The sequence below is a fragment of the Saccopteryx leptura genome, chromosome 5 (genome assembly GCF_036850995.1).
Source record: "Saccopteryx leptura isolate mSacLep1 chromosome 5, mSacLep1_pri_phased_curated, whole genome shotgun sequence".
Classification (NCBI taxonomy): Eukaryota; Metazoa; Chordata; class Mammalia; order Chiroptera; family Emballonuridae; genus Saccopteryx; species Saccopteryx leptura.
In genome coordinates, this window is record NC_089507.1 from 109,614,357 (window position 1) to 109,627,970 (window position 13,614).

The 13,614-nt window shown below is 38.1% G+C and overlaps 1 protein-coding gene across 3 annotated transcripts in view; it reads right to left on the reverse strand.

The window, feature by feature from the left end:
* The window catches only part of CDC123 (cell division cycle 123), a 67,618-nt gene that overhangs the window by 35,219 nt on the left and 18,785 nt on the right, over nucleotides 1-13,614 (reverse strand). For all 3 annotated transcript variants that reach the window (XM_066384642.1, XM_066384641.1, XM_066384640.1), the window contains 2 exons: nucleotides 10,959-11,054; nucleotides 8,923-9,029 (listed from right to left, as the gene is read on the reverse strand). In XM_066384642.1, the coding sequence (XP_066240739.1) occupies nucleotides 8,923-9,029; nucleotides 10,959-11,054 (203 nt within the window). The remainder of the gene's footprint in view (nucleotides 1-8,922; nucleotides 9,030-10,958; nucleotides 11,055-13,614) is intronic.

Here is a 13,614-nt window from a genome sequence, read left to right on the forward strand (position 1 = left end):
GGGGCTCCCCTGCTTCCAGGAGCAAGGGAGGCACAGGCTGAGATCCCAGAAGGGCTCTCCTTACAAGGAGAGAGACCAGAGAGAAGGAGGCCCTCAGTCTTAGAACTGGAGACCCAGCCTAGAAATCTAGGGACTGGAGGAGACAGATGGAAAACATTGAGAGGGGAGAAGAGCAAAGTTCTGTATGTGGGAAGTGGCAGAAGTGCCTTCAAGGGACAGAGCAGAAATACCACTCACAGCCACTTTCCAGGACCCCAAGGACGAGGAGGGCTGAGAGGACTGGCTTGTCTTCCAAAAGGAAAGTGGGGTGAGCGAGACAGCAATGGGCAGAGGAATGCCTGGGAAGACCTGAAAAGCTGACTCATCCAGTGTGGAGGTAGCCATACCTGGGGGTGGGGTGGATCCCTCCACACAGCACAAGACTAAAGTGGTTCCAAGTGACCCACCTCCAGAAAGCTCTCCAGCTCCAATCAGCATGAAAGACACAACTGAAAGCAGAAAGTGGGGTAGAGGGGCAGTAACTCAGGTCTCCAGGGAGATAGATCTGAGTTATACCTCCCCCTACTGAAGCTGAGAAAGCGCCTGCCCCTGGAGAGCAGCTGGCAGAACCAACCTTCAGATTCTCAGAGGTAACACCCACCCTGTTCCTGGATACAGTTTCAAATAAACCCCTTGCTGAGATCAGTAAACAAGCCTACCACTGAGTTAAGTACACTGAAAACAAACAAATCAAGACTTCAAAGTGGCTCTACTAATTAAGGAGTCCACAACTGAAATAAGCCTGCAAGCCACACACAGAAACAATGGGAAGATGGAGAAACATAAGTCATATGCTTCAATAAGACAAATCCTCAGAAAAAGATCTGGATGAAATGGAAGGAATCAATTGCCAGATGCAGAGTTTAAAATAATGACTGTTAGAATGCTTAAGAATCTCAAAGCTACAATAGATGGACTTAATGAACACCTAAATAAAGAAATTGTAAGCATCAAAAAGGACATGGAAATCATAAAGAAGAACCAGACAGAAATGACAAACACAACATAAGAAGGAATTAAAAGCAGGCTGGATGAAGCAGAGGATTGAATCAATGACTTAGAGCAGGGGTCCCCAAACTTTTTACACAGAGGGCCAGTTCACTGTCCCTCAGACCGTTGGAGGGACGGACTATAAAAAAACTATGAACAAATCCCTACGCACACTGCACATATCTTATTTTAAAGTAAAAAAACAAAACAGGAACAAATACAGTATTTAAAATAAAGAACAAGTAAATTTAAATCAACAAACTGACTAGTATTTAAACGGGAACTATGGGCCTGCTTTTGGCTAATGAGATGGTCAATGTGCTCCTCTCACTGAACACCAATGAAAGAGCTGCCCCTTCTGGAAGTACAGCGGGGCCGGATAAATGGCCTCAGGGGGCCACATGTAGCCCGCGGGCCGTAGTTTGGGGACCCCTGACTTAGAGGACAAGATAAGCAAAAGCACGAAAGAACAGCAAAAAGAAAAGAGAATCAAAAACTCTGAGGAAACTCTAAGACAGCTCTGTGACAACATGAAGAAAAACAATATCCACATAATAGGAGTTCCTAAAAGAGAAGAGAAAGAACAAGGAAAAGAGAACCTGTTTGAAGAAATTATAGCTGAAAATTTCCCTAAATTGATGCACGAGTCACACAGGTTCCTGAAGCAGAGATATCCCTATTAAAAAAGAACAAAAAAAGACCCTGGCCGGTTGGCTCAGTGGTAGAGCATCGGCCTGGCGAGCAGCCTCTGCCTCAGGTGCTAGAATGGCCCTGGTTGCAACAAAGTAATGCCCTAGATGGGCAGAGCATCGCCCCCTGGTGGGCATGCCGGGTGGATCCTGGTCAGGCGCATGCGGGAGTCTGTCTGACTGCCTCCTTGTTTCCAACTTCAGGAAAACACAAAAAAAAAGAACACAAAAAGACCCACACCAAAACACATCATAATCAAAATACCAAAGCTAAGAGATAAAGAAAGAATACTAAAAGCTGTAATAGAAAAACAGTCAATCACTTACAAAGGAATCCCCATAAAAATGATATCCGCCTTTTCAATAGAAACACTTCAGGCAAGAAAATGGCAAGAAATATTCAAAGTAATGCAGAACAAGAACCTACAATCTACAACCAAGACTTCTTTATCCAGCAACACTATCGTTTAAAATTGAAGGAGACATAAAAATCTTCCCAGACAAAACAAAAACAAACAAGCAAAAAACTTCAAGGAATTCATCACAACCAAATCAATGCTGCAAAAAATGTTAAGGGGCCTGCTGTAAACAACAAAGTGGGGGGAAAAAATCTAGTAAAAAAGGAATGTAGATTAAAAAAAAAAGATGGCAATAAACAACTACATATCAATAATAACCTTAAATGTAAATGGTTTAAATGCTCCAATCAAAAGACATAGGGTAGCTGCGTGGATAAGAAAACATGACCCATAAATATGCTGTCTACAAGAGACCCACCTGAAAACAAAAGATACACACAGACTGAAAGTAAAAGGATAAAATAAAATATTTTATGCAACTGGAAAGGAAAACAAAGCAGGGTTAGCAATACTTATATCTGACAAAATAGACTTTAAAACAAAGGATATACTAAGGGATAAAGAAGATCACTACATAATGATAAAGGGAGGAACCCAACAGGAAGAGATAACCATTATAAATATCTATATAGGATATTTATAGGTGCACATAATATAGGAGCACCTAAATATATAAAGCAGACTTTGATGGACATAAAGGGCAAAATCAACAGCAATACTATAATAGTAGGAGATTTCAATACCCCACTAAGATCAATAGATAGATCATCAAGAAAGAAAATTAACAAAGAAACAGCAGAATTAAGGGACACACTAAATCAACTGGATTTAACAGATGTCTACAAAACCTTTCACCCTAAAGCAGCAGAATATACATTCTTTTCAAGTGCACATGGTAAATTCTCTAGGATAGACCACGTATTAGGGCATAAAATGAGTCTCAACAAATTTAAGAAGACTGAAATCATATCAAGCATATCCTCTGACCACAATGGCATGAAACTAGAAATCAACTACAATGGAAAAACCGAAAAACACTCAAACACTTGGAAACTAAACAGCATGTTATTAAATAACAAATGGGACAACAATGAGATTAAGAAGAAATCAAAATTTCCTTGAAATAAATGAAAATGAACATACAACAACTCAAAATCTGTGGGACACAGCAAAAGTAGTCCTGAGAGGGAAGTTCATAGCATTACAGGAATACTTTAAGAAGCTAGAAAAAGCTCAAATAAACAACGTAACACTGCAACTAAAAGAACTAGAAAAAGAACAGCAAGTAAAGCCTAGAGGAAGTAGAAAAAACGAAATGAAGATCAGAGCAGAAATAAATGACATAAGAGACTAAAAAAAACAATTCAGAGGATCAATGAAACCAAGAGCTGGTTCTTTGAAAAGGTAAACAAGATCAATGAACCCTTAGCCAGACTCACCAAAAAAAAAAAAGAGAAAGGACTCATGTAAATAAAATTAGAAATGAGGGTGGAGAAGTAACAATGGACACAGCAGAAATACAACGGATTGTAAGAAAATACTATGAAGAACTGTATGCTGGCCCTGGCCAGTTGGCTCAGCGGTAGAGCGTCGGCCTGGCGTGCGGGGGACCCGGGTTCGATTCCCGGCCAGGGCACATAGGAGAAGTGCCCATTTGCTTCTCCACCCCACCCCTCTCCTTCCTCTCTGTCTCTCTCTTCCCCTTCCGCAGCCAAGGCTCCATTGGAGCAAAGATGGCCCAGGCGCTGGAGATGGCTCCTTGGCCTCTGCCCCAGGCGCTAGAGTGGCTCTGGTCGCGGAGGAGCGACGCCCCGGAGGGGCAGAGCATCGCCCCCTGGTGGGCAGAGCTTCGCCCCTGGTGGGCGTGCCAGGTGGATCCCGGTTGAGCGCATGCGGGAGTCTGTCTGACTGTCTCTCCCCGTTTCCAGCTTCAGAAAAATACAAAAAAAAAAAAAAAAAAAAGAACTGTATGCCAAAAAATTAGACAACCTAGGTAAAATGGACAAATTTTTTGAAAAATATAATCTTTCAAATATCAATCTGGAAAAATCAGAAAACCTAAACAAACCGATTACAACAAATGAGATCGAAACAGTTATCAAAAAACTCCCAACAAACAAAAGCCCTGGGCCAGATGGCTCCACAGGCTAATTCTACCAAACATTCAAAGAAGAACTAACTCCTATCCTTCTCAAGCTATTTCAAAAAATTCAGAAGGGAAATGTTCCAAGCTCCTTTTATGAGGCGAGCATAATTCTGATTCCAAAACCAGGCAAAGACAACACAAAGAAAGAAAACTATAGGCCAATATCCATGATGAATTTAGATGCTAAAATTCTCAACAAAATATTAGCAAACTGAATCCTGCAATACATGAAAAAAATCATACATCATGATCAAGTGGGATTTATTCTGGGGAGGCAAGGCTGGTACAGTATTTGTAAATCAATCAATGTGGTTCATCACATAAACAAAGGGAAGGACAAAAAACCACATGATAATTTCAATAGTCGCAGAAAAAGCATTTGATAAAATCCAGCACCCATTTATGATCAATACTCTCAGCAAAGTGGAAATACAGGGAACATACCTCAACACGATAAAGGCCATCTATGACAAACCCACAGCCAACATCACACTCAATGGGCAAAAGTTAAAAGCAATCCTCTTTAGATGAGGAACAAGGCAGGGGTGCTCCCTTTCACCACTCTTATTCAACACAGTTCTGGAAGTCCTAGCCACAGCAATCAGACAAGAAGAAGAAATAAAAGCCATTCAAATTAAAAACGAAGAAGTAAAACTATCATTATTTGCAGATGATATGATACTGTACATAGAAAACCCTAAAGTTGCAGTCAAAAAACTACTTGACCTGATAAAGGAATTCAACAAGGTGGTAGGATATAAAATTAATACTCCAAAATCAGAGGCATTTTTATACACCAACAATGATCTGTCTGAAAGAGAAATAAGGAAACAATCCCCTTCACTATCGCAACAAAATAAATTAAGTACCTAGGAGTAAATTTAACGAAGGAGGTTAAAGACTTGTACTCAGAAAATTAAAAAACATTGATAAACAAAATCAAGGAGATACAAACAAGTGGAAACATATACCATGTTCATGGTTAGGAAGAACATCATTAAAATGTCTATATTACCGAAAGCAATTTATAAATTCAATGCAATTCCTATTAAAATACCAATGACGTACTTCAAAGATATAGAACACATATTCCAAAAATTCATATGAAACCAAAAAAGAACATGAATAGCCTCAGCAATCTTGAAAAAGAAGAATAAAGTGGGTAATATCACACTGCTGTATGTCAAGTTATACTACAAGGCCACTGTACTCAAAACAGCTTGGTACTGTCATTAGAACAGGCATATAGATCAAGGAACAGAACAGAGAACCCAGAAATAAACCCGCACTTTTATGGACAATTGATATTTGACAGGGTGGTAATAGCATACAATGGAGTAAAGACAGTCTCTTTAACAAATGGTGTTGGGAAAACTGGACAGCTACCTGCAAAAAAATAAAACTAGACCACCAACTTACACAATTCACAAAAATAAACTCAAATTGGATAAAAGACTTAAATGTAAGTTGTGAAACCATAAGCATCCTAGAGGAAAACATAGGCAATAAGCTCTCCGACATCACTTGCAGCAATATATTTGCTGATTTAACTCCAAGGGCAAGGGAAATAAAGGAAAGGATAAACAAATGGTACTATATCAAACTAAAAAGCTTTTGCACAGCTAAAGACAATATAACAAAATAAAAAGGCAAATCATACAATGGGAGAACATATTCGACAATACATCTGATAAGGGGTTAATAACCGACATTTATAAAGAACTTGTGAAACTCAACACCAGGAAGATAAACAATCAAAAAATGGGCATAAGAAATGAATAGACACTTCTCCAAAGATGACATACAGATGGCCAATAGGCATATGAAAAAATGCTAAACATCACTAATCATTAGAGAAATGCAAATTGAAACCACAATGAGATATCACCTCACACCACTTAGAATGGTGCTCATTAACAAAACAACACATAATAAGTGCTGACAAGGATGTGGAGAAAAGGGAACCCTCCTGCACTGCTGGTGGGAATGCAGACTGGTGCAGCCACTGTGAAAAACAGTATGGAGATTCCTCAAAAAATTAAAAATGGAACTGCCTTTTGACCCAGCCATCCCACTTTTAGGAATATATCCTAAGAACACCATACCATATCACTGATTCAAAAGGAGAAATACACTCCCATGTTTATGGCAGCATTGTTTATAATAGCGAAGATCTGGATATAGCCCAAGTGTCCGTCAGTGGACAAGTGGATTAAAAATCAGTGGTACATACACAATGGAATACTATGGGTCCATGAAAAAGAAGAAAATCTTACCTTTTGTGACAACTTGGATGGACCTGGAAACTATTATGTTTAGTGAAATAAGCCAGGCAGAGAAAGAAAAATATCATATGTCCTCATTCATTTGAGGAATCCAATAAACAATGTGAACTGAGGAACAGAATAGAGGCAGAAGCGGGATCAAAGGGATCAGAGGGAAAGCAGAGGGAGGGTAAGGGGATGAGAGGATGGGATCAGAGAAGGGAAAGAGATTGGTGAAATTATATACACATAACACAGCATTATAGAGAGCAGAAAAGCAAATCCTGGTGAAAAGGGGAAAGGGTGTTGAGGAGAGGGGCAAAGGTGATGTTGAGGGTACACGGGGGTGGAGGGGATGTATTCGGTGGGACACTTGAATCTATGTGAACACAATAAATTTAAATCAATTAAATAAATAAATGAATGAATGAATAAAGGGCTAAGAGGAGGCGGGAGATCACTAAACTAGAAAGATGATTTAGAAAACCAACAGCCACAGAGAATTAAAAGTGATTTATAATTACATATTTTTAGAAAAAAGATTTCCTCATACTCTCACTGCAACTAATATTAAAGTTACACAAAAATGCATATCTGATGAATTAATAGTTTTTTTTTACTGATTTCAGAAAGAGAATAGAGATGAGAAGCATCAACTCATAATTGCTTTACTTTAGTTATTCATTGATTGCTTCTCATATGTGCCTTGACTGGAGGCTCAAGCCAAACCAGTGACACTTTAATCAAGCCAGCAACCTTGGGCTTCAAGCCAGTGACCTTTGGGGTCAAGCCAGCAACCTTGGGATCATGTCAACGATCCTGTACTTAAGCCAGTGACCCCACGCTCAAACCAATGAGTCCACACTCAAACTGACAACCTTGGGGTTTTGAACCAGGGACCTCAGCATCCCGAGTCGACGCTCTATTCACTGTACCACCACTGATCAGGTTGTACAGAGTATTTTTAATGTAATATAGTTCACGGCCTCTTTACTTAAGGCATTAGATGTCAAAAGGCTTTATAATGAAAAATAAAATGATAGTCATGAGTTCCTCTAATTAGAGGATATCTCCTAGAATAAAAACGCTACTATATTATTACTAAAACAAGGGCTATCATACGCCTAATACCAATACAGGTAAAATCCTTTTATAATAAACTTCCAATATAACCACAAACATTTATTATTACTTAACTTCATTTTCTTCAATGAATATAGTTCTAAAACCATATGCCCAAGCTTCAGAATTCATATGCAAAAAACTGATGCACAACTGCCATGAAGTGAATTAGTTTTTTCCTGTCAGGCTCCTCTTCAAAAAAGCATTTGAAAGTAAAATAAATAAATGGGCAGGGCAAACTAAAAGGGATAGATGTGGAAGAAATGGCATGCAAATACAGTATCTTCACCTGCTTAGTTTTTAGATTTTAATTTTAGAGGTCAGTTTAAAGATTAGGTTAGTTAAGATAACTGGTTTGTTAAAGATGGGGTAGGACAAGAAATCTAGAAGAATAACTACTATTTGATGGCTGAACAAAATAAGCATAAAGAGATCACCCATAGCTCAACCGTGTAGTTGTGCTGTCGGCCTACAGTGAAGACAGCAAGCTCAGCTCTATAGCACTGAGTTTCTGACAAAGGAAGAAAAAAAAGAAATTATAGTTCTGGAAACTATCCAAAAGAAAAGTTAGAAAAGTGGACAAAGATTTAGATATTCACTGCAGAACTGTAGATAAGAACGAAAGCTTGGTCAAACAAATTATGTATCGCTATCCAGTGGGATACTACTTATTAAGGTAATTTAAACTAATGATGCATTTAAGTACTTAATAACATACTAAAATGTTTGCTATATACTGGTAAGTGCAAAAGCAGCCTACTAAGCAATATGGACTATGACTTTGTTTTTTTAAAAAAATTAGAATATAGTTACAGGCAGGTGTACCTATAGTATAACTATGAATAGATAAAATTCTGCAAGTACATAAAACCAACCATGGTGAGGTCATAGGTACTTTTACATTTCCAGTTTTTGTTCAGCTATAGTTCCTAATTTTGACTTTCAATGATATGTATATACTGGAGGTAGTTTTTTTATCTTTTTTGGTTTTTAAATATTTTATTTAAAAAAATTTTCAATTACAGTTGACATTTGATATTTTATTAGTTTCAAGTATAAAGCACAGCAGTTAGACATTTACATACTGGTTTTATAATAAGTATCAAACATTTAATGGGAAAATATAGAGAGAGCTCTTTTAGGGATAATCATTGTATAGCAATTTCTGTAAAAGGAAAAGAAAGGTTTGTTGTAATAGGTCATTTGAGAATATGAAATAGTTTACAATAGTTGTAGAACTAATGGGATTCCGTCAGTAGAAAAACTATCACAAGTACGAAAATTACTGACATGGGAGAATAAGAGATACTTACGGCTGAGTGAAGTCACGAGTGATGAAATCAGAACTCTTAAACAGCAGAAAGATGTCGCTGAGGGTTTTACATTTCAGAGAACTATTCATTGCTATCCAGTATGCATCCTAGATAATAAAACACGTTACTTAGTATATATTCCAAGTTAGTTGCTATGAACAAAGCTTGAGCCTATATACCAAATCAATAATGCTTATTTCTTCAAGGGCTTAAAGAAATGAGTCAGGTAAGAATTTTAACTATACTATCAAATGTCAATTACCCTTCTAAACAATGAATAGCATCACCATTGCCTGCTGATACTCAGTTATGAACACAGATGTGAAAGTCATCACCTTTCAGCTTAGACTCAAGCACTCCCCTAGGTTTTTCTTACTGATGATGAAAGTGGATGAAAAGGTATCAGAAATGCTGATACCTCAGTGGATAGTGTCGGTTGGCCCAGTGTATGGCCATCTTGGGTTCAATTCCCAGTCAAGGTACATAGGAGAAAAGACCATATGCTTCTCCTCCCCTACTGCTCCCCCTTCTCTCCCTCTCCCCCTCTTGTTCAGTGGTTCAACTGGTTTGAGCACAGTTTCAGGTGCTGGATAGCTCCATTGGAGCACATCAGCCTCAGGCACTAAAAATAGCTCAATACCAGAGCATCAGCCCCAGACAGGGTTGTGGGGTAGATTCCAGTTGGGGCACATATGGCAGTTTGCCTCACTATCACCCCTCCTCTCTCTTAAAAGAAAAAAGGTATATTGCTATAATGAGAATAGTAGAATAGAAAGTAGAGTGGACAGGAGATAAAAGCTAATCTTTCTGTTCTGAAGTAGGAAGACAATAATAAATACCTAAAATCAAAAAAGAAAGAATTGAGGAAAATAAATAAATAATGTACTAAAATATTTGAAAGTCTCAGAGGAGTGGGACATGGTGAAGTAAAGCGTGTCAGGACCTGCTGGCTCTGTAGCAAGCATTCAGAGCTTCTGAAAATTTAAACTATGTACTGTGGCCCTGGCTGGTTGGCTCAGCGGTAGAGCGTCAGCCTGGCGTGCGGGGGACCCGGGTTCGATTCCCGGCCAGGGCACATAGGAGAAGCGCCCATTTGCTTCTCCACCCCCCCCCCTTCCTCTCTGTCTCTCTCTTCCCCTCCCGCAGCCAAGGCTCCATTGGAGCAAAGATGGCCCGGGCGCTGGGGATGGCTCCTTGGCCTCTGCCCCAGGCGCTGGAATGGCTCTGGTCGCGGCAGAGCGACGCCCCGGAGGGGCAGAGCATCGCCCCCTGGTGGGCAGAGCATTGCCCCTGGTGGGTGTGCCAGGTGGATCCCGGTCGGGCGCATGCGGGAGTCTGTCTGACTGTCTCTCCCCGTTTCCAGCTTCAGAAAAATACAAATAAAATAAAATAAAATAAAATAAACTATGTACTGTGTAATTAATTTTAATAAGTAAAGATTAGTTTAAGTACAATTTGTCATTCATTTTAGAATAAAAAAAGTTTAAAACAAGATGATTTCTGAAAATGCAAATAAGTCTTTGATTCTTCAATGAGCTTTGCTGACATAAAATCATTTTCTCTTGGATTAGCATTTTTCCACAGACATTAACTTATAAAAACCTATTGATGCAACATTAAAATAATAAAACATAGCTTAAGAAGGTATCAGTTGATTTCTCAAACTGCTCTATTTCTAGACCCTATTACAACATTTAAATTTTATTACTTTTCAGTAGAGAAAAATTTCTGTGTTAAACTGAACAGATGAAGCTTTGAAAAGGACACAGCATAGATTTCCTCAGATTTCTGGCATGATCAGCATCACAAGAGGCTGAAACTGTCTTTTGCCAAAATTTACAGTACTTTACAGAGCCAGAAAACTGTACTGCAAAATCAGGAAAATAAAATAACAAGAGAAAATAAAAATAAATTCCACACTACTATTTCCAGACAAGTTTTAATATAAATTAGGAATATAATTCTAGGGAACATAAAATGAAATGAATAGCAAAGCAAAGAATATCCAAACAATGAGATTTACTGATGTAGCCTACCCTTGGGGCACTCCAATTAAGCTTAGGAAATACACTGCCACCCAAGGAATTGATAGCTTCCTGGACTGTAGTGGTGAACTCAGGAAATTCCGGTGCCTACAAAGAGAAAGAAGAAATTATTTGGGCAAGTAAACATCATCACAATAAATATAAAAAATAAGATCAAAATTTCAAGCTTAAACTATTTAGGGTGTTAAAAATAATCCAGAATACAAATCACTATCAGAATTCTGAACTCAGCTAAACAAAATCAATGATCAAATAACATTTACCAGAAAGGGGGAGTGTCCAAATGTCACTTTCCAAAACAATTAATACTCAGTCAAAGAGATAGATGTCACAAAGCATCTGGGGATGTAAAGAAGGAAATGAATAGTTCTCTTAACACCTACATAAAACCAATATTTATTTACTAAGTGAAAAAAGACAGCCAGAGTATCACCTGCACATATAGTCAACTCTCAGAAACAACACCTGCCTTTTAAATGACCAGAGCCTTTACATATTTAGGAAAAGATTCTTGGAAAAATTCCCAAAATGCTTCAGGCAAATGAGACATAAATTATATGGCAAACTGTATTAAAACATCACTATTTCCAGACAAGTTTTAATGTAAAAAAACTCAAAAATAGGATCTTGGTAAAGTTAAAATGTTCTTTCCTTTCTGGTTGATTTTAAAATGCATATTTTATATAAGCAAGTAACCAAAACATTCTACGTGTCACTTCAATCTGCAAGTAAATAGAAACAAGCTGTGAGGAACTTAAACACGATCACTATTCTGCTCTGCCTCCAGCCTGTGTCACTATGAGAAGAGCACAGGAATATCAAGTGCAGAGAAGAGGAGTAAGAGAGGGAGGTGGAGCCTGGAGGAGAGACAGATACAAACTACCAGCACACTACAAAGTCACATTATCCCTTTATACTTGCTGCCCTCTACTGGGCAGCTGTAAATCCTGAAAAAGTCCAGCAATGACAAGTTCTTCCATCAAGGGGGGAAAAAAAAGTTTAAAAAGGTCTAGAATTAGCCTGACCTCTGGTGGCGCAGTGGATAGAGTGTTGACCTGGAACACTGATGTCACTGGTTCGAAACCTGGGCTTACCTGGTCAAGGCACATATGGGAGTTGATGCTTCCTGCTCTTCCCCCCTTCTCTCTCTCTAAAAATGAATCAATTTTTTAAAAATATCTAAAAAAAAAAAGGTCTAGAATTAGCTAAACTACACACTGCAAAATAAATCAAATGGCTATGTACAACGATTTTCAACCAGTGTGCTGTAAGAATTTTTACACTTGATCTTAGCCAAAAGGCCGAGAAGCGATAGGAATTTTTAAAACATGCAATACTTATTTAGTCAAGGACACTGACCTCTTTTCCCTTAGACTGTCAAGAAAAAAATGACAAGAGTAAACACAATAGCCATCTGGTTTGAATGAATCAAAATTATACCTATATTCTTTTGTCAGATGGGCAAAAAATATATATTTTTTTGGTATGCAACAGAATTTTAATAATTAGTTTATTATATCATGAGATTGAAAAGGTTGACTATCACTAGCTTATGCTGATCTCCAATATCTAACCCAATTATAACAGAGAAAACTGTGACAAGATTGGGAAACAGATAAAAAATTATAAGTTTAAAAAAACAAATATATCCCCTTCACTAGAAAGCAGCTTTAAGCAATAAGCTAGTGAGAAAAAGACCAGGAAGATCATGGGCAAGTCAGACAGACTTGTTTTGCTACAGAGGTACACGACCTCTAGACTAGTCAGCTGCATCTTTTACTTATTTGACAGCCTGCCTGTCTGACTGTCAAATAAGTCAGATATATCTCCTGTTTGACTTTTTCATCTTAGATACATAAAATTAAACCCTAGCAAGAGGCTTTCAAAATGAATAAGAGCCTTGAGCCCTTTATTTTCCATTTGCCTTTCCCCATTAAATAAAATGATCATTTATGCTAAGCCAATAATTTCCTCATAATCCCCTGAAGTTGCTGATTTGAGTTCCCCCAAAGCTCTAGCCACAAAAACACTTATCCTAGATCTGCATTAGCAATCATTTCAACAAATGTCAAGAGTTACACAAAACTTACAACATGAAGGGATTTAATCTTCAAAGATTAAAATAAATTAATTTTCCAATCCCATAAAATTTCACATGTAAGGATTGCTCTAAATTTATGTATTACACTGTAAAAGATGTGATTCCCTAAATTTTCATATTATTCAACTTTAAGAAATCCTGCCACAAAAATCCTAATACCAATTTAAATTATAAAAAGTTTATGCAATGTGCCTCACTGGGAGTGACACCGTGGCACTGACCAGGGACGCTGAGTCTCAGGTTCTAAACCCCAAGATTGCTGGCTTTGAGTACAGGCTCAACCAGCTTGAGCACAGAATTACTGACATGACCCCATGGTCTCTGGTTTGAGCCCAAGGTTGCTGGCTTGGCTTGAGTTCCCCAATCAAGGCACATATGAAAAACAATCAATGAACAATTAGAGGGACACAACTATAAATTGATGCTTCTCATCTCTCTCCCTCCCTGTATCTCTCTCAATAAAAAAAAAAAAAAAGTTACACATTGTAGAAATAAATACGTGCTTCAGTGGGAGACTATGTATTGTATTATCGACATATAGCACTC